The sequence below is a fragment of the Triturus cristatus genome, chromosome 3_2 (genome assembly GCF_964204655.1).
Source record: "Triturus cristatus chromosome 3_2, aTriCri1.1, whole genome shotgun sequence".
NCBI lineage: Eukaryota > Metazoa > Chordata > Amphibia > Caudata > Salamandridae > Triturus > Triturus cristatus.
The window spans coordinates 226,009,796-226,030,777 of NC_140584.1; the positions used below are offsets into that span (position 1 = coordinate 226,009,796).

The 20,982-nt window shown below is 44.7% G+C and overlaps 1 protein-coding gene across 1 annotated transcript in view; it reads right to left on the reverse strand.

Annotated features, from left to right (window-relative positions):
- The window catches only part of LOC146857060 (von Willebrand factor D and EGF domain-containing protein-like), a 1,714,722-nt gene that overhangs the window by 1,005,017 nt on the left and 688,723 nt on the right, over positions 1–20,982 (reverse strand). The window contains 2 exon segments of the mRNA XM_085647013.1: positions 10,296–10,431; positions 13,125–13,214. Coding sequence (XP_085503139.1) covers positions 10,296–10,431; positions 13,125–13,214 — 226 coding nt within the window.

Sequence of the window (20,982 nt, forward strand, 5' to 3'; positions counted from 1 at the left end):
CACATTCATACATCTTTTTTAAATTATAAACTGATTACATTTACCATACTTTCGCATAAGGAGTTCTCCACATCCCTGTTTCCATCTCTGCCAACTATGTAGAACAGAAAAAAGGGTTGCAAAGTTGTTTGTAGTGACTCTACTGTTGCAAATGCAATCATTGGAGAGTGTGGAGACATGCAGTTTACACCTAGGTTTGAATTCGCATTTGGAAATTGTGAAAAGCAACAACATGCAGTAGTATCTATACAAAAATATATGTACACAAGTATATGTACCTTTGTGAATCAAGCCCTGTCTCTTTTATTTCAGCTCTCCTATGGAATGTATTCTTCATCTATAAGGATAGCTTTTAGGACATTATATTGCCACCGCTGTCTGAGGCCTCAGCATTTATGACTGGTGAAAACTAATGGATATATTTGCATTACTCTGCATGGCATGGTATGATGTGTTCAAGCATTATTTTTCCCCATCAGTCTACTTTAATTATCTTCTGAAACATCCATAGATAAGAATGCAGTTGTAGGGGACATGACTGGGAAAATGAAAGCAGGAGTAAGAGTAAATTCTAAAGGTACTTAAGAAAAAAAATAATATGCCATATAAAATTAGATTCCCTAGATTTGCATTGCTAGTACGATCTATATCTCCTAAGAAAACTGAACTGAACAAAGACACAGGTTTCAAAATGTCTTTAAAGTCTTCTTGAGTGTGAACCTAGAACAAACACCTGGGGAGAGTCAGGCTCAATTAGAAGATAATGATAGTATTTGCTTATTTCACATAGTTGAAATTGTAAAACAGATTGGTTCAGATTTACTCACAATTAATGCAATGCAGCACTGCAAGTGAGGTTGCTGCACAGTGTTGTACTGTTTTGAGAGAGGAAAACAGAGCCATATCTACTAAAATGTGCTGCTGTTCTGATTTCTACCTGTGCTGGCACACTTTTTGCTGCCATGGTCCAATGCTGTCACACTTGTGCAATAGTGTCGGCATTATTGAAGATTAGGTATAGCACTGGAAGGGGTCCCTTACACACATTAACTATGCTTTAAAGTATTTCTCATTTTTACATGTGCTGTAAAATGCAGAGCACATACAAAAATGAGGAGAAATAAAAATATTTAATTACGCCGGCCTCAAGGAGGCAGATGATTTTGGTGTTAAGAATTGTGCTGTGTGTACCATTGTTTCAGGTTAGGTTTAAACTAGCATGGCTTATGAAATTCCAGTCTGTAACATATTAGCTAAAACCATCCCTGGAAGCTTCTTGCCATTTAATCTATGGGCATATTTACCATCATATCACACAGCACAGTGCTGCAAGTCACCTTGGTGCGCTGTGTGATAGGGAAAGGGCAGGAAGGCGCCATACTTAACATTGTAAAGTTCATTCCTGTCTTTTCCCAGTGCTGGCGCACAGAGTGCTGCCTAGTGCCAACACAGGTACCCTTGCACCATGGTGCAAGGGTACCTGCTTTGTTAGCAGGGTTGTTTTTGTGCAGGGAATAGCACATTCCTTCACAAAACAGTCCTCTGAGGCATTTTCCTTTTTCTATATGTGCTGCAGAGTGAAGAGAAATAACATATTTCTCATCACTACACCTCACCTGCAGAGGTGTAGCAGTTTTGGAGCATTCCCAGGTCTAACACTTATAGTAAATCTGGGAACACTCACTCACCACCCATGGAATGTCTCCCCCGGGCCAAGTGACGCGACGCAACGCAACCATTTGAGCTGTGTTGCGTTACACTGGATTTGTCAAGTCACTCACGGTGCTCCAAGGTGGCCCTGGGAGGATTGATAAATTGCATCACAGGGTTGCGTAGCCTTTGCACCTCATTGCATGGGGCAAAAGTGAAGCAACCCTTGATAAATATGGCCCTTAGCACTTACAAAACAACAAATTATAAGGAGCAATACCTTTTACATGTTTTCTTTTTACTTATAGTTTGAGAGAATATATATGCTGATTCATATTTTCATTTTAATCTTTCCTTCAACTTTGTATTCCATGAAGTCCATATTAGTCTGTGTCAGCGGTCTTCAAACTGGGAAGTGGGCCCTCCTAAGGGGGCTTCAAGTGATCCGGGGGATGTGGGGGTATAAACAACAAGTGACAGAGCTGTTCCTGAAGGGAATGGGAAGGGATGTACCATGTAGGAAGATAAATGTTGTGGATATTGGAGCCCTCACACAGCCATCGGGATATTGTGAATCACATACCCTTCAGGATGTAACGTAACATCATCGGGCTGCTCCTACGTCGAGTCGGCTGGTGCAATACCCGACGGGCTCTTGTTTAGAGAGCACTCTTGTGGAGATCTTCTATATCCACGATAGCCGGTTGTTCAACTTGAAGAGTGTGGGGCTTGGTGATAATGTAGATGAATGTTAAAAAGGGGAGGGAGTACTATCTCAATTTTTTATTATGATGTCTCCTCACCTGGTTAAAAAACATGAGGTAAAGTGATAGAAACTCAGGTCTATGTTCTGGGTTATCTACACTGCCTCTTCATGGTCAACATGTTTCTCACTATAGCTGAATAGTATTCAAGTGATTCGTCAGGACCTTGAAATTCTATCTACAAGTCTATCCAGACAAATAAAGTGATAGACAACAAGCGTTGATGTGTATAGCTGGTTTCATTACCTGCGTCTCGGTCTACCTGTGTAGAAAGTGGGAGGCCAAAATTCGTTAAAAAACGCTTCTTCACAAAACAGTTATCGTACATGGTGCGGGTGGAGCGTGCATTTACAATGAAAGTGCACAAGCTGTGTAGGGAGGGGTAGGGGAATTAAAAACACACAAAACCACGTGAAGTGATCACTCTAAAGAAAGTTATAACAGCGGTAGTTGCACTTACCCTATCTATTCCATAGGATAAACCACTGCAGTCCCTGGTAGGCTTGCGCAAGGAGTTCCTTGCGTTCTGTATTTAGTGTATGGGGGCAGTATTTAAAAAGGTTCAAGGAAAAACAGTACTCCAGGGTCATTAACACCCCTTCTCTTAGATGTCACATAGTTCACAAACATGTAAGAGTAAATGCAGTACTCCAGGGTCATTGACACCCCTTCTCTTGGATCAATATCAAATATGACAGTTACAATATTAATCAGTGCCTATGCATGGAGCAGTTATTGGTGAAGTCCGCTTTCATTAAGGATAAATCAAAGAAAGCGTAATATAGATCTCCCGCCAAACGGAAAATAGGGGCGTATTTCCTTTAAATGCTTGTCGTTCCCATGGTGTAACGCTGTTGATTCCCGTGTACATGGGCAGGTCTCAAGTTAAAATGAAGGAGAGAACCTGGTGACTAGGCAAGGCATAGCACGGCCATATGTTGGTCGAGGTGCGTGATGAGGTTAGCGGTATCTAGTGTGATATGGAGATCTCCCGCCAAACTAAAAATGTGGGCATGTTTCATTTAAATGTTCCTTGTCATTATCATGGTGTAACTCTTTTGGTTCCCGTATATGGTGACAGGTCTCGAACTAAAAAGTCGAGAAAACTAACGTCTAGGCATAGCAAGGCCATATGGTGGTCAAGGTGTGTGATAGAGTTAGCGATACCTAGTGGAACCGGTGATGACCATAATACATACGTAAAGACCAGTAAAAGCAGATTTTACTTACTGACACGCCGAGTCCCTGTCGCTCGTAGACCTACCCCGCACTACCAGGACTGGGGGGCGTGGTTCTACGGTCTCGTGTGTGTTTTAAGCGTCGCTGTCCGAGTTAGTCTAGGATGTAATGTTCACTCGGAGGAGTGGCTAGAGTTAGCCGCCATCTTGGGTGAAGTACGAGTGAGATAAGCGATTAATAGGCAGCTGAATCTTCAATGGTCATAAGTGTCCGTGTTGGCCTAGAATGTAATGTGCATACGGGGGAGTGGCTAGATTTAGTAGCCATGTGGGGTGAAATACGAGTGGGGCACTCGGTTGCCGTATTCAAAAGAGTGGCCATAGCAACAGAATCTTGAGTAGTCATCTGTGTCCAATGTAAAACACGCCTGCATAGAGCGAGTTCCTTGTATTCTCCAAAGTATTTGCCTGATTGTTAGTGCTTAGTGTGGAGAAACCTATGTAATAAAATTAAAATTAATCGGAGATCAGGGTAGTGATTACAGAGCCTCGTATGCGCTATGTTTTGGTGTGTGGTCTCAAAAAAATGGTGTTATTTATTTATTTCAATGGCGGAACTACCTCTATGTGTGAGGAAGTTAACAAGGTGGTTCAGGAGCTTGGTGTATCCTAGATCTCAGGGGGGTTTTAATGAACACCATGGAATGGCATCATTGAGTCCTGTGGTATCTGTGCCACTTTTATACACCCACCGTTGTTCCTTAATTAGTAAGGCTTCTTTAGTTATGTTTGGAAATGTTTCCAGAATAAGCCATCGGAAGGAATCAGGGGGGTGTCCTTTCTCTAGAAAGTGTGCACACATTTTAGTATTCATTCTTTTACAGCGGAAGTTGCTACGATGTTCTATGATGCGTGTCTTAACAGGACGTGTTGTCATGCCTATGTATTGGAGTGTGCAAGGGCATGTAATCATATAAACACAGTTAATGGTGTTGCAATTGGTGTGACGTCGTAGTTCCCACTTGTAATTGTCGTTGATGTCAACTGTCTTGTGTATGTCGGTGAGGTGACATACAGAACAAGAGCCACATGGGTAATGCCCGGTCACAGGGGGCAGCTCCCATAGTGTTCTCTGTGTTATCTGGCTCTGTGTTCGTGGACGGGTGTGTATTATAGAGTCCTTGAGGTTCCTAGTGCGTTTGAAAGAGAACCTAGGTGTTTCTAGGGTCAGTGAGCCCGTGTTAAGTATATTCCAGTGTTTTTTGATTGCCTTGGTGATCTGGTTAGATACCGGGGTGAACGAGGTAACGCACGTGATGTTTTCTGTTTCGCTCTTGATCCTAGGTTCTAGCAAGGCCTCTCTAGGATTATTGCGAGCTCTTTTGTTGGCTTGGGCAATCTGTTTTGGTGGATATTCACGCGCTTTCAGATTCCTGCTCAGTCTTTCAGCTTCAGTCTTGTAGTCAGTTAGGTTGCTACAATTACGTCTTATCCTTAAGAATTGCCCCACGGGAAGGTTGTCTCTCAAACTCCGCGGGTGATGGCTGGAGTACAGTAACAAACTGTTACGGTCCGTTGGTTTTTTGTATAGTGAAGTAGAGAGTGTACCCCCGTGGAGATGGATGTTCAGGTCTAGGAAAGGGATACTCTTGTCTGACACTGTGTGTGTGAATTTTAGGTGTGGATCCAAAGTGTTGATCCAGTTGCAGAATTCTAGGCAAGTTGACATGTCTCCTTTCCACAGTATCAAAATATCGTCGATGAACCTCTTCCAGAGGTAAACATCGTTGTGAAAGGGGTTGGTATGGTTGAAGATGTGACGGGACTCAAAATCGGACATGTACAGGCAGGCCAGACTGGGCGCAAAGGTGCTACCCATACAAGTGCCCTGTGTCTGTTTGTAGACCTGTCCTTTGAATTCAAAAAATGTTTCCGTCATGGCAAGGGTGGCACAATCCATAATGAAGCTTATGGGGGTGTTGTGTTGCCAAGGTTCAAGTTGTAGGATGTTTTCTACCACTTCCAGTGTGGCCCTCTGGGGTATGTTAGTGTAGAGGGCCTGCACGTCTAAACTCAACAATAAGTTGATTTCATCTGTAGGTGGTAGAGACGCTAGAAGTCTCAAAAGATCTGAAGTATCTTGTATGTAAGATTTGGTCTTGTGTACAAGCGGTTGAAAAAAGAAATCACAGAATTGTGACAAGGGTTCTAGCACCGAGCCAATACCTGATACAATGGGTCTCCCGGGTACAGGGAATGTGCCTTTGTGGATCTTAGGGAGGATGTAAAAGTAGGGGGTGCGTGGGTTCTTTTTGATCAGAAAGATTGCTTCTTTCTTACTAATCCAGCCTTGGCTCTCGGCCGAGAAGACCAAGGCTGTGATAGTAGTAAGGAGACGTGGGGTTGGGTCAGTAGAGACAGGGGTGTAGTAAGTTTGGTCACTCAGTTGTCGTCTACATTCTAATTCGTAGTCCACTGTATCCATTATTACTGTGGCTCCCCCTTTGTCCGCCTGTTTAATGGTGATGGAAGTGTCATTGGACAAGGTGGAAACTGCCTCTGTTTCAGTCTTAGACATGTTGTTAAAATGTCTAGAATTGGTGATTTTGGTTAGGTCCTTGAGAACAGCCTGTTCAAAAGTAATAACTTCAGGTGGAACCATGTTAGTACTTGGGGTGAAGGTAGAAGCGTTGTGTAAACCACTATCTGTTTTTTCAGGAGCCTCAGTGTTGGTGAAAAAGGCTTTCAGTCTAACTTTCCGAAAGAATTGCTGGATCTCACATTGTTGTTTGAAGGCGTCAATCTTGGGGGTGGGTACAAACCCTAAGCCTTTCTGTAAGACCCTCTGTTCAATATCACTGAGGTTTCTCTGAGAGAGATTAACCACTAGGCTTTCTTCTTGTTGGTCGTATGGCTCCGTGTCTCCATGGTTCTCGGGGTGTCTTCCCACTGGATCCTTGTACCTTGTCGCTGATTGTTTTTTCTTCTTTGCCCGCGCCCTCTGCCCCAGCCTCTGCCTAAAAAAGGTTGGTTAAACATCGGGGGGTAAAACTGGGAGGGAGGGCCTCGTGGTGGCACAGGGTATGGTGGTGGGCCTTGTGGGTGCATCGGATATTGCCAGAATGTCGGATGTTGGTAAGCCGGCATTTGGAAGTCCGGATAATACTGGCGATTTCCTCTCCGAGACATACCGTGATTCGCCGAATCGGTACTAGAATTGCTATTGCTTGATGAGCCTCTTCTAGAGGAGTTAGATCCGGAGTCTCCCGAGGTGTTGGAGTTTGGAGGTATGAAGTCTTCCTTCAGATAAGGGTAGATTTTCTCTTTGTCAAAGTTGTTGACGTCCTTTTGTAATTTTTTGACTTTTTGGCTCATGAGATATTCGCGGTGTTCGGCCATCTCATGGTTAATTTCAGTCAGCTTGGTCTTGAAGAGTGTGGATGTAGTTGCACTCTTTAATGTGCTTTCTATCAATTGGATCCTTGTAAGAAGGGTCTCTGCTAGTCTCTTTGCTGTACTGATGATTAGTATAAGGAGGTCCCTGGTACATTTCCAGGAGACCTTGGACCAGTCGATTTTGAAGGTTCCATCTTCCAAGAAGATACGTGGAAAGATTTTGACTATCAAGCCATTGGGTGCTATATTAGCCCTCAGGTATTCGGTCATTAAGGCGCCGTGCAGAGTGATCTTGACCCAATCTCTTTTCATGGATGAGAGGGACTGCCAGTCTTCTGTTTGGCTGCCTGTGGCTGCCCCGCCGTCTGCACCCAAGATGGATGGTGCATTAAGTATTTCATCAGCTAAGTCATCGCCGAAACTAAGGCCTTGGCCTTCCATTTCTATAGGGTGTAATGTAAGGCTATGAGTCAACGGTTAGTTAAGAGTGGGACACGAAATGTGGTTTTGAGGGTTGCAACCAAATTAGTCGACAACAAGAAAGAAGTCTAAAAAGGGGGATGTACACAGGTTAACCCACCGTTTTTTTGAGACCACACACCAAAACATAGCGCATACGAGGCTCTGTAATCACTACCCTGATCTCCGATTAATTTTAATTTTATTACATAGGTTTCTCCACACTAAGCCCTAACAATCAGGCAAATACTTTGGAGAATACAAGGAACTCGCTCTATGCAGGCGTGTTTTACATTGGACACAGATGACTACTCAAGATTCTGTTGCTATGGCCACTCTTTTGAATACGGCAACCGAGTGCCCCACTCGTATTTCACCCCACATGGCTACTAAATCTAGCCACTCCCCCGTATGCACATTACATTCTAGGCCAACACGGACACTTATGACCATTGAAGATTCAGCTGCCTATTAATCGCTTATCTCACTCGTACTTCACCCAAGATGGCGGCTAACTCTAGCCACTCCTCCGAGTGAACATTACATCCTAGACTAACTCAGACAGCGACGCTTAAAACACACACGAGACCGTAGAACCACGCCCCCCAGTCCTGGTAGTGCGGGGTAGGTCTACGAGCGACACGGACTCGGCGTGTCAGTAAGTAAAATCTGCTTTTACTGGTCTTTACGTATGTATTATGGTTATCACCGGTTCCACTAGGTATCGCTAACTCTATCACACACCTTGACCACCATATGGCCTTGCTATGCCTAGACGTTAGTTTTCTCGACTTTTTAGTTCGAGACCTGTCACCATATACGGGAACCAAAAGAGTTACACCATGATAATGACAAGGAACATTTAAATGAAACATGCCCACATTTTTAGTTTGGCGGGAGATCTCCATATCACACTAGATACCGCTAACCTCATCACGCGCCTCGACCAACATATGGCCGTGCTATGCCTAGTCACCAGGTTCTCTCCTTCATTTTAACTTGAGACCTGCCCATGTACACGGGAATCAACAGCGTTACACCATGGGAACGACAAGCATTTAAAGGAAATACGCCCCTATTTTCGTTTGGCGGGAGATCTATATTACGCTTTCTTTGATTTATCCTTAATGAAAGCGGACTTCACCAATAACTGCTCCATGCATAGGCACTGATTAATATTGTAACTGTCATATTTGATATTGATCCAAGAGAAGGGGTGTCAATGACCCTGGAGTACTGCATTTACTCTTACATGTTTGTGAACTATGTGACATCTAAGAGAAGGGGTGTTAATGACCCTGGAGTACTGTTTTTCCTTGAACCTTTTTAAATACTGCCCCCATACACTAAATACAGAACGCAAGGAACTCCTTGCGCTAGCCTACCAGGGACTGCAGTGGTTTATCCTATGGAATAGATAGGGTAAGTGCAACTACCGCTGTTATAACTTTCTTTAGAGTGATCACTTCACGTGGTTTTGTGTGTTTTTAATTCCCCTACCCCTCCCTACACAGCTTGTGCACTTTCATTGTAAATGCACGCTCCACCCGCACCATGTACGATAACTGTTTTGTGAAGAAGCGTTTTTTAACGAATTTTGGCCTCCCACTTTCTACACAGGTAGACCGAGACGCAGGTAATGAAACCAGCTATACACATCAACGCTTGTTGTCTATCACTTTATTTGTCTGGATAGACTTGTAGATAGAATTTCAAGGTCCTGACGAATCACTTGAATACTATTCAGCTATAGTGAGAAACATGTTGACCATGAAGAGGCAGTGTAGATAACCCAGAACATAGACCTGAGTTTCTATCACTTTACCTCATGTTTTTTAACCAGGTGAGGAGACATCATAATAAAAAATTGAGATAGTACTCCCTCCCCTTTTTAACATTCATCTACATTATCACCAAGCCCCACACTCTTCAAGTTGAACAACCGGCTATCGTGGATATAGAAGATCTCCACAAGAGTGCTCTCTAAACAAGAGCCCGTCGGGTATTGCACCAGCCGACTCGACGTAGGAGCAGCCCGATGATGTTACGTTACATCCTGAAGGGTATGTGATTCACAATATCCCGATGGCTGTGTGAGGGCTCCAATATCCACAACATTTATCTTCCTACATGGTACATCCCTTCCCATTCCCTTCAGGAACAGCTCTGTCACTTGTTGTTTATATACTTTGGGCACACTTAGCTGGACCTTACCAAAAGCCCTTTTTGGCCCCCCCTTCCTTTTGTGGATGTGGGGGTATGCCAGGCAAAAAGATTATACTGATAACAATGCTTTGTTTACAGCAAAAAAGAAATTAACAGCAGTAAACAGCACTGTAATGGGCTATCACTAACATCTTTTGTCATATAAGAAGGTGTCAAAAGGGAAGGAATTACAAGTATTCTTCAAAACACCCACCATCATTCCTTCAATTTCTAATAATCACGCTGTGGATACGTTTACATGTTAGTAAGGCCTGCCTGATCAGTATAGTATGTTTGGCAATCATGTATTTGTCTGCATTTTTAAAACGGTAACAGAAATTAACTGCAATAGTTGAATTAGTGTAGACATATTTAAACATTGCTAATTTAATAGAATAATTGTGATCATCTCTGAGATTGTTTTTCCAGTGAGGGGGCGCAGCAAAAAAAGCTTCGAAGACCACTGGCTGAGTGCATTAAAAAAAATATAAGAGACACATTTCTAAACAATTCATGCAATTGTCTTAACATGTTTTGTTGTCATTGTGTGAAGTACTGGCAAATTTACATCATGTTGGGGCCCATACATTATGTGAAGCACCCTTTCATTCTGAAATATAATCTATTTACCATGGCATATTACCTGACTCAATGACGCTTATTTTTAAGGTAACTTTGCAAACGTCAGTTTCACTTCGGCATGATATAGGAACAGTGCTAATAATGGTCAGGACATGCTCCTTTCCGTCCTCTGCGATATGAAGTGTTTCTGGAATAAACTATAATAAAATAACATCACACTCTCAGCCTGACATATAGTAAACATAATTTACTGAAACATTCTGCATTTGTTACTTTAATATTATTAACATTTTGACAGTCTTGAAAACAAATGTTCTCTCTAAGGACACATATTTGCTGCCACTTAACAATTTGCAGTGTTTCTGTGTGACTAAAAGATTTGCAGTGCCTACGGCATCACAAGTCTCCTTTGTGTCAGAGAGCTCTACATCCATCCTTCAATGGAGGTCCCCATGAAAATGTGTGTAGCAAGGTCAGCCGCGGCCCGTGGAGGGAATTCCGTGGGGCGGAAAGGCGGGGCGGGGGAGGGGCAGGGTGGGGGGTACTAAAAACCGGAATATGGATAATTGGAGGTAAGTAAACAATTAAATAAATAAAACGAATTTCGTTGCACGCGCTGCATCGCATTTTGCGATGCAGGGCGCGCTACGAAATTCGTTTTATATATTTAATTGTTTACTTACCTCCAATTATCCATACTCCGCTTTTTAGTACCCACCCACCCCGCCCCTCCCCCACCCCGCCTTTCCGCCCCACGGAACTCCCTCCACGGGCCACGGCTGAGCAAGGTACTCTCAAAGTCAGCAGCCACTCTCTCAGCTGCCCTTGTGCCTACGTTCATAGAGCAGCAGGTGATGTTGTTGCTCTGTCAGGGTGCGCAGTGCACTCTGACGGTGAGTCACACGTGTGGCTGAACAGCTGTGTCCGTAATGAGTGGCATGTCAGGAACTGTGATGGTGGAGGAGACTAACCCTAGCCCACTGTGTTTGCCTGGTGTGTATGGGGTTTTGACTTATACCTCTGAGGTTAAACACGTACTTAAAAAAAATATATAGCCTTTTAATCCCATAGAACATTTAAACATATACCTTGTTCCATTTCATAAATGCCTAAAATGTGCTTTGGATAGAATTTTAGAAGTTCCTTTTTTTAAAATTGTAAATATTCTTCGTGTAGTAGCATAGTTTTGTCAATGATTATTCCATAGACTTGTGTAGAGATGTGTCACTTTCCCTGCGCTTTTCTGAGAAACCCTTGCGCCATCATGGATGTGCCGTATTTACAATACGGCGCTCCATGGCGCAAGGATTGACGGATGCATCAGAAATTCGGATGCATCAGTTAGAGCAAAAGGCATGCATTGCTGGAGTTGTGTCGCAAGCAAGACGCAACTCCATAAATGCATGGGGAGGCCTATCTTCATTGTGCTGCGTCACACCTTATGCCTGATCCAAGCAGCCGTAAGGTTTTGACGCAGTGGCGTCCTAGAAGTGGCGCTGTGAATTCTAGTAGATTTCACTGTGTCACTTCTAGGATGCTTTTTTGTGTGGGAACGCCCACCCTGCATACATTATACTTGACACAGGTATAATGTGACGCAGGGCTTTACAACAGGACACATCTCCCTTGATGTATCACATTGTAAATGCGCCGGAATTTTTACACCCCCGCTGCGTCACAAAAAGTGGCAAACATGACGCAAGGGGCTTGTAAATCTGCCCCAATGTATAAATGCCTTTTTGAATTTGTCTCCTGATATTATTTGGACACGAACCGGATCATCACTTCTGGCTCGCGCATTGTAAACTAGATTAGATATATTGTTGATGCGTTGAAACGTGCAAGGGATCCCTATGCCATACTTTTCAATTGTAGGTGAACATGACACGCCTTTTGCTCTCACATCTCCAAGATGGAGTTGCGTAGTTTATAAATCGCATATTGAACATTACCTTATTGGTATGCACTATTCGTCTATGAAGTAACAACTGAAAAATATACTGCGAGGACAGCCTCGTTTCAACTTGAAACATTGTGCGACTGAAGAAACAGAAGTGCCCGAAAACGAATATTGTCATTTAATTTTGGGTAGCAGTAGGATTAAGCCAATAGGCCTAAATACATCCTTTTAAACATTATTGATGGCACGACCGAACATTGCTATTCATTTAATATATCATATTTGTGATTTCATTGTTAAGTTTACCACATATGTAGCTTACGGAATGACTAACAAGACGAGAAGCGTTAAGAGAAAAATGATTCCTTTTCTCACCTCAACGCTTAGGTAACGCAAATACAGGGGAGCGATTTAAATAAAAAGAGAAAAAGTAAAAGTCAAGTAGGGAATGAACCATAATGTAGGGAAGCATGATGATATCAAATGGCAAATCATTTTGCATCCATAAATATTGATATATACTTATGATTAAAAAAAATGTATATAGAATTTAAGAAACGTATGTTGCCAATACATTCTAGTCTTAAAATTGTTTATTCTACAGCCACAGAAATTCTACTTTCAATTTTTAACAATCTCTAGATATTATTATGTTTAAAATTGGAGAGGTATTGGTTTTATGTCATCCAAAGGCTTTCCCCCTTCAGATGTATTTATTTGTGGTTATATTTAGAATTTGCTATTATTTGAGGGGAATATTAGTGTTTTCGTGGCTTTTTTCATTTTGGAGTAATATGAAAACAACTAGGAAAGAAATACTCGAGTGCATAGTACACTGAAAATAATATGAGTCTTTTTGCTTTGCGAGATGTGCAGAAATGTAAGTGGTGGTTCGCTTTGAACAATATTGATTCGAAATAGTCTGCCGCACTACATTATTCGTATTTTGACTTTTCAGGAAATACATTTTATAGACATATTAATATTTACCCTAATTCCAACATAGAAGCCTTCACCCTCCTTGGAAATCGATTTCTGATGAGGAGCATGTCTATGGAAAACTGTTACACTGCAAAACACCTAGAAAAAAAGTAAATGATTATTTTTTCATTTAAAAAGGGTCCCCATTTTTCATTCACACTTGCCACATTCAAGTTATCTAAACCATACGATCTCCACGTGAAATATTGGGTTTCTATATTAATGTGTACATAGATCGCATATCTAGTCATATAAAGGTATCGTTTGTGCTAATACTGAAAAATGTAAAAAAATAAATTTAAAAAACAGAACATTGTGCCTATGAGTAAGCAAGAAATGGCTAGGTATACTTGGCGCACTCTACCACTTTTCAAAAAGAAGTAAAAAATATGAAACATGGTTTGATAAATTGCCCAACTGGTGCTTCAGGAGGAGAGGAAGCCAACCATCCCTCTCAACATGGACCGAGTCCCGAGATAATCAAACAATTTCACCAAGCACACAGAATTTTGAAGCTGAGGTTGCGGTTTCAGAAGTCTTTTATTCCAATGTCTTTATAGGTGCCCATGTGCCAACACATGTTGCGTCTATAGCTCTATCTCTACACCAAAAATTGTCCTCACGTACTGGACGACGGAATTTTCAATGCTTTACTATTGGAACAAATCATTTCTCAACTTTTGGATTTGAGATATTGAATGAAGGATAAAATATTTCTTCGTATTATTACGTACTCATTTGACACTTTGGACCAGAATAGTAATTTACTTTAACAGACATAATGTATTGCCCTGATGAAGTCTGCTGTAACTGAAACAGCTACAGACGTAACAAGTGTTGGCACATGGGCACCTATAAAGACGTTGGAATAAAAGACTTCTGAAACCGTGACCTCAGCTTCAAAATTCTGTGTGCTTGGAGAAATTGTTTGAACATTGTGTCTATGTTTCAAATGTATTTCCACATCAATGGGTCTGAATCACAAAGGTAAACTTACATTTTTATGTAAGTTACGATTGTTTGCAATTAAAAAAAGAATTTTACGAGTAGTATCTTCACGGCTGTGGAGTGTCCGCACTAATGGCAGAGACACAGCACATGAAAAGATAGGCAGTCGTAAAGATTGCTTTGTATATTGCAAAAAACGAAACTTACAGAAAAGTTTAAGTTTAGCTTTTTGAATCAAGCCCAATAATTATAGATGCCAAGGTACATGAAAACTAGCAAATGATGAAGATTGAAAAAATGTTTACATACTAGTTGGAAATTACTTTCTTTTGTATCAGATTCCCCCAGATTTGTACTTTTACACTGAACCTGTTTTTGTTGGTAATAGGACTCTGCACAGTTTACCCCTGCTAACAAGTATATATCTGATTACCACATTTAGGGGCCTATTACGATGGTGGGTGGAAAACCACCCGACTGCAATGGTAGCGGAAAACAACGCCCGCCGGTACCGCGGCAACACCGCCGAACTCATTAGGATCAACCGCTGAAAAAATCCGACCGTGGCGGTAAGAGCCACCAAAAGACCGCCGGACATGAGCGGTGCAGTCAAAAATCCATCCGCAGTGGTTGGATTCGTGGCGGAAACACACCAACCCTCCGCCAGTACAGCGGAGTCGATGCCCGGAAAATTAGGATATCCCCAATGCAACCGCGCTACGTTCCACTGTTTCTGTCCGTCGCTGTCGCAAACAGTGATGAATGGGAGATACGGCGTAGGGGCTGGAGCATAGCCACCGCCGCGGACGCTCCGTGAAAAAAATGGCGGCCGACCTTAAAACACTCACCAAGGCTACCAAGTGCACCCAGCAAACTAGTCCTGCCCCCCAAACCACCTAACACAACCCAAAGTCATACCCCCATGCCAAAACCAAAAACTACAAATCCCATTTAAACCCACACAACACACCTGAGAGAAATTACCCCTACTGACACACCCACATAGCTGAGTATAAAACCAGCCCCTTCCCTGACCACAATCCTTTGCAACACTACAGAAGAGAAGGGCATTCACCAGATCAGAGAGGAGAGGCAAAAGAATACAGCACACACACATCACCACCACCACCACTACTACACCTGCATCTCAAACACCTTTGCACATTAAACACCACACACATCACCACCACAACCACTACTTCCACACCTGCACCTCTAACCCCTTGGCACACCACACACCATGGCAACACAAAAAAAAGCCAAAATTCACAGACACTGAGTTGAGGGTATTGGTAGATAAGATAATCAGGGTTGAGCAACATTTGTTTGGCACCCTGGTCCAACAGACACCAGCAGCCACCAGATCACAAATGTGAGCAAGGATAGTTGAGAAGGTCAATGCAGTAGGGACCACCCCGCACAACAAACAGGAAATCATGAGGAGGTGGCATGACCTCAAGACACTAGTCAAGAAGAAGAGGGCCAAGAACCGCGAGCTGGCCACGGGGACTGGCGGTGGCTCTCCACTCCCCCCCAGAAGATTCACTGATTGGGATGAGAAGGTGCTTGCCATCCTGCACCCAGAGAGTCTCGCAGGAATAGCTGGGGGAGTGCAGGCTGGTAAGTACAATCATGTATCCCATCACACTGCAATGTAATGTCTCGCACAACTACAAAGTAACACCTCCTAGGCACAAGTCCAGTCACCAACAACACAACACACAACACACGTCTCACAGATGGAACATTCACTCCATCCGAATCACCCCAAAGCTACACTACGTTCACAGGGTGGCATGTGTATAGGCAACCAGCAACACAACTCCCACCAGGCACCCCTGTCCCACCCCTGAGCAGGATGGAGCACTCACCCCCCAGCATGTGTCAGCCAGTGTATGGGACACCTTCACCTAACAGGTAGGCAGCCATCTTACCAGGGAGTTGACTCTGGGGGTGGCAGGCCTGCACTACAACTCCCAACATGCTCCCCTGTACCACCCCTGAGCAGGATGTAGCACACACCCCCACTTCCCCAGCATGTGTCAGCCAGTGTATGGGACAACTTCACCTAACAGGTAGGCAGCCATCTTACCAGGGAGGTGACTCTGGGGGTGGCAGGCCTGCACTACAACTCCCAACATGCTCCCCTACACCACCCCAGAGCAGGATGTAGCACACAGCCACGCCCCCTCTCCCGGATACATAAACGCGCGCTGAACGATAGCGTCGCATTGCAGAACCCCTCCTGAGGCGAAAAGCCGGGAGCCACATTGCCAATTTTAAAATCTTTTAAAAACTTTGTTGCCATAATAATTCTGTGTTTTTATATGCACTCACCCCTCTGGCCATTCCTCACTTCAGCTAACCAACACCCCGCACAGCCGATTGAACGCTGCCGCGGGTGAGTGTTGGTTCAATCTTGCCGCCATTCCGGGCCCAGCGGACATGCCCACTCGTGCTGGCCACGCCCCCTCTCCTCCCCCTTTCTTCCTCATTAAAACATGCTTACCCATCGGACGCGCAGCGGACGAGCGCAGCGAGCGCGACGAGTGCACGCCGAAGGCGCGCTTAAGGCAAGCTCGTCTGCGCTCGTCCGCGCCGAGGCCGGGCCTAGGGCTACTCCCCCTGACTCTGCTGCGCTTCACACTTCGCTTAAACCGAGCGCATTCAGATATACTTCCGATCAACTCTTAAAACTTAAGACCTCAGTGGACTTGCCACATTCCCTACCACATCTGCTATATACCAATCCTATCATAGGTCCTCACAAATGTCCAACTTGCACTATTCCTACCCTCACCATTATCTCCCCTCACCAGGTCTTAGCAGCACTTATCAATGTGCGTTCTGTCCCCAAACACAAAATCGAAATCTCAGAATTCATTGAGTCACATAACCTAGATTTACTATTCATTACAGAAACCTGGGGGGATGACTCCTCTGGTCCAGATTTCAAAGCAGCTACCCCGGCAAATTACTGCGTTTGCAGACTAGACAGAATTAAAAGAAAGGGTGAAGGGATAGCCATCATTTATAAGAACCATCTCAAAGCTAAAAATTACGGGGTCTAAATACAGTGAGTGTGAGGCTTTCTCCTTTACCATCAGCCTCTCTGGTAATCAATCATTTATAGGCATGTTACTCTTTCGCCCCCCCGGGTCCAGATTGAAAATTCTCAACAATTTTAACAATCTAATCGAGGTCTCAGCAGGAACGCCACATTTCACCATACTGGGAGACTTCAATGTCCATCTTGAAGCGATACACGACCCTGATACCTCGGCGCTAATTAACGACCTAGCAGCAGCCGGTCTCCAGCAAATTGTTAAACAGCCTACCCATAAAGCGGGACATACACTAGATGGGTTATTTACCAGCAATCTACACATTTTGGTTTCTAATGTAATCCCTCTTATTTGGACTGATCATTCAGCCGTCTGTTTCTCCATAAAACGTAACCCCCTTCCATTCCCCTCCACATCATCTTCTCCCATTTCCTTCAGAGACTGGAAAAATATCAATCCCCCTCATCTTGCGGCTATGCTGTTCGACAGCATTACCACTAATGAACAGGATCCCACACTAGCTTCCACTAACTATCTTAACAGCCTAAACATAGCTTGCCACAACCTAGCTCCCCTTAAAACCTCCCATCGCAGCAGAAAGCTCCCCTCGGCCCCGTGGTTCACGGAATCCTTACGACTGCAGAGACAACATTGCAGGAATTTAGAAAGACACTGGCGCCGCTACTACAATCCCACGGATAAAATTGCTTACAAAAGCGCCCTTTCTAAAAATAAAAAACTTATTACCTCGGAAATGACACTCTACTACGCCTCCCAAATCAATCAGGCAAAAAATTCCGCAAGAGAACTGTTTCAGGTGGTTACTCATCTTTCTAACCCTCCCGCCCCCCGCCTTGACGGATCACAGGCCCTCTGCAATTCTCGCGCCAAGTTCTTCGAAGACAAAGTTACTGCTATTTTCTCAGTCTTCACCCACTCTCCCCCTTCTACCACCACCCTTTTATCACCTCCCAGGATTGCACCTAGCTTCTCGGTCTTCGAAGCTGCTACAGAGGAACAAGTCCGACGACTTGTTTCTGGCACTAAATCAGGATCACCTCTAGACCCTTGTCCTCCCTCCATCCTCAACCTCATCCCTGAAGCTATTTCCCCCGCTCTGACCACCATCTGCAATGCTATGTTTACAACTGGCATATACCCTTCAGTTTGGAAGGAGGCTATCATCAAACCACTTTTAAAAAAACCTACTCTTGATCCCCTCCTTCCCGCCAGTTACCGACCCATTGCATGTCTTCCATTTCCAGCTAAAATTTTCGAGAAAACAATGAACATACAACTATCGAAATTCATAGACAAAAACAACCTACTGGATGATACCCAATTTGGGTTCAGACAGGGTCATGGATCCGAGACCGCGCTATTAAAAGCAGCAGATGAAATAAGGATGACATTGGACAAGGGAGGAGCGGCAGTACTAATACTTTTAGATCTTTCTGCAGCCTTCGACACGGTCGATCATGTCATCTTGATCGACCGTGTCTCAGCAATAGGAATTCAGAATAAAGCCAAAGAACTTCTCGCCTCATTCCTGGCTGACCGTCCACAGACAGTAAAAATGGGACATTTCACCTCTCACACCTTTACCCTTCCCTGCGGAGTACCACAGGGCTCCTCGCTAAGTCCGACATTGTTTAACATTTATGTTTCGGACTTAGCGAGGGTTATAAAATTTTATGGAATCGCCCTCACAACCTATGCTGACGACACACAACTGGTGCTATCTGTACACAACGATGGTACATCAGTTGCGGCAAATTTTCAAGAGGGAATGCGGGCAATCAGTTCCTGGATGTCATCAAACTGTCTCAAACTAAACTCTGACAAAACAGAGGTGATGACATTCGGGAAACTGGAACTAATCTGGTCCCCCCAATGGTGGCCACCCGAGATGGGAGCTCCACCTCAACCTGTCACTAAGGTTCGTAACCTTGGAGTCGTATTCGACAATAAAATGACTTTCCATCAACATGTCAACTCCGTGGTCTCCTCATCCTTTTACATCCTGAAAAAGATAAAAAAAACTGATACCATACCTCCCCTCGTCAGCTGGCAAAACCCTAATCAGCACTTTGGTCTTTTCGAGAACAGATTACTGCAATGCCCTTCTTCTGAATACCCAGGAAAAAGTACTTAACAGATTGCAGATAGTCCAAAATGCCTCGGCCAGAATCTTACTAAGCATCCTCAAGTTCACATCGATTTCCCCTTACATTCGACAGCTGCACTGGCTCCCAGTCAGGAGCCGGATACAATTTAAGGCACTATGCATTGCATACAAAGCCATCAATAACTCAGGCCCACAGTTTCTTAAAAATGCCCTCTGCCCGCTTGAACACTCAAGAACACTACGTTCGTCTTCAGCTCATCTGCTTAAAGTCCCATGTACAAAAAGGGCCAATTGGGGTGACAGATGTTTCTCGATCTCCACAGCCAAACTTTGGAACACACTACCCCTCTACATCAAAACCGCCCCCACGCTCATCAGCTTCAGGAAAAATCTAAAAACCTGGTTTTTTTCATTATAATTTCTGCCACAGCGATGGTCCTGTATTCTGAGCGCCGAGACACCCCCGGGTAGTTGCGCGCTATAAAAATCGCATAAACATAAACATAAACACATCCCCCACCCTCCCCCAGCATGTGTCAGCCAGTGTATGGGACACCTTCACCTAACAGGTAGGTAGCCAGCCCACCAGGTAGGGCTGGGAGGGTGTGGGAGGCCAGCTCCACACCTCCCACCAGGCCCTCCTGACCCACCCCTGAGTCACCTCCCTGGTGCACTCACCCCCCACCTCCAGCATGTGGCAGCCATTGTATCACTACAAACAAACTAACAGGTAGGTACCCATCTTCCCAGGGAGGGCAAGGGGGTGGGGGAAGGCTACACTACAACACCCACCAGGCAGCCCTGCACTCAAGCCCAGCAAGATAGAGCACTCACGCCCCACCAGCATGTGGAAGCCATTGGAGGGTTCATCTACACCTAACAGGTAGGTAGACATCTTCCCAGGGAGGGCGGGGGTGGGGGGAAGGCTGCACTACAACACCAACCAGGCAGCCCTGTACTCAAGCCCAGCAAGATGGAGCACTCACCCCCCCACCAGCATGTTGCAGCCATTGCAGTGTTCTTCTACACCTAACAGGTAGGTAGACATCTTCCCAGGGAGGTCAGGGGGGTGGGGGGAAGGCTGCACTACAACACCCACCAGGCAGCCCTGCACTCAAGCCCAGCAAGATGGAGCCCTCACCCCCCACCAGCATGTGGCAGCCATTGTAGTGTTCATCTACACCTAACAGGTAGGTAGACATCTTCCCAGTGAGGGTGGGGGGTGGGGGGAAGGCTGCACTACAACACCCACCAGGCAGTCTTGCACCCAAGCCCAGCAAGATGGAGCACTTACCCCCCCCCCCCCCACACCAGCATGTGGCAGCTATTGCAGTGTCTTTCTACACCTAACATGTAGGTAGACATCTTCCCAGGGTGGGCAGGGGTTGGGGTAAAGCTGCACTACAACACCCACCAGGCAGCCCTGCACTCAAGCCCAGCAAGATGGAGCACTCACCCCCCACCAGCATGTGGCAGCCATTGCAGTGTTCATCAACACCTAGCAGGTAGGTTGACATCTTCCCAGGGAGGGCAGGAGGGGTTGGGGGGAAGGCTGCTTTACAAAACCCACCAGGCAGCCCTCCACTCAAGCCCAGCAAGATGGAGCACTCACCCACCCACCAGCATGTGGTAGCCAGTGTATGGGCCACCTTCACCTAACAGGTAGACAGTCATCTTACCAGAGAGGTGACTCTGGGGGTGGTAGACCTGCACTACAACTCCCAAC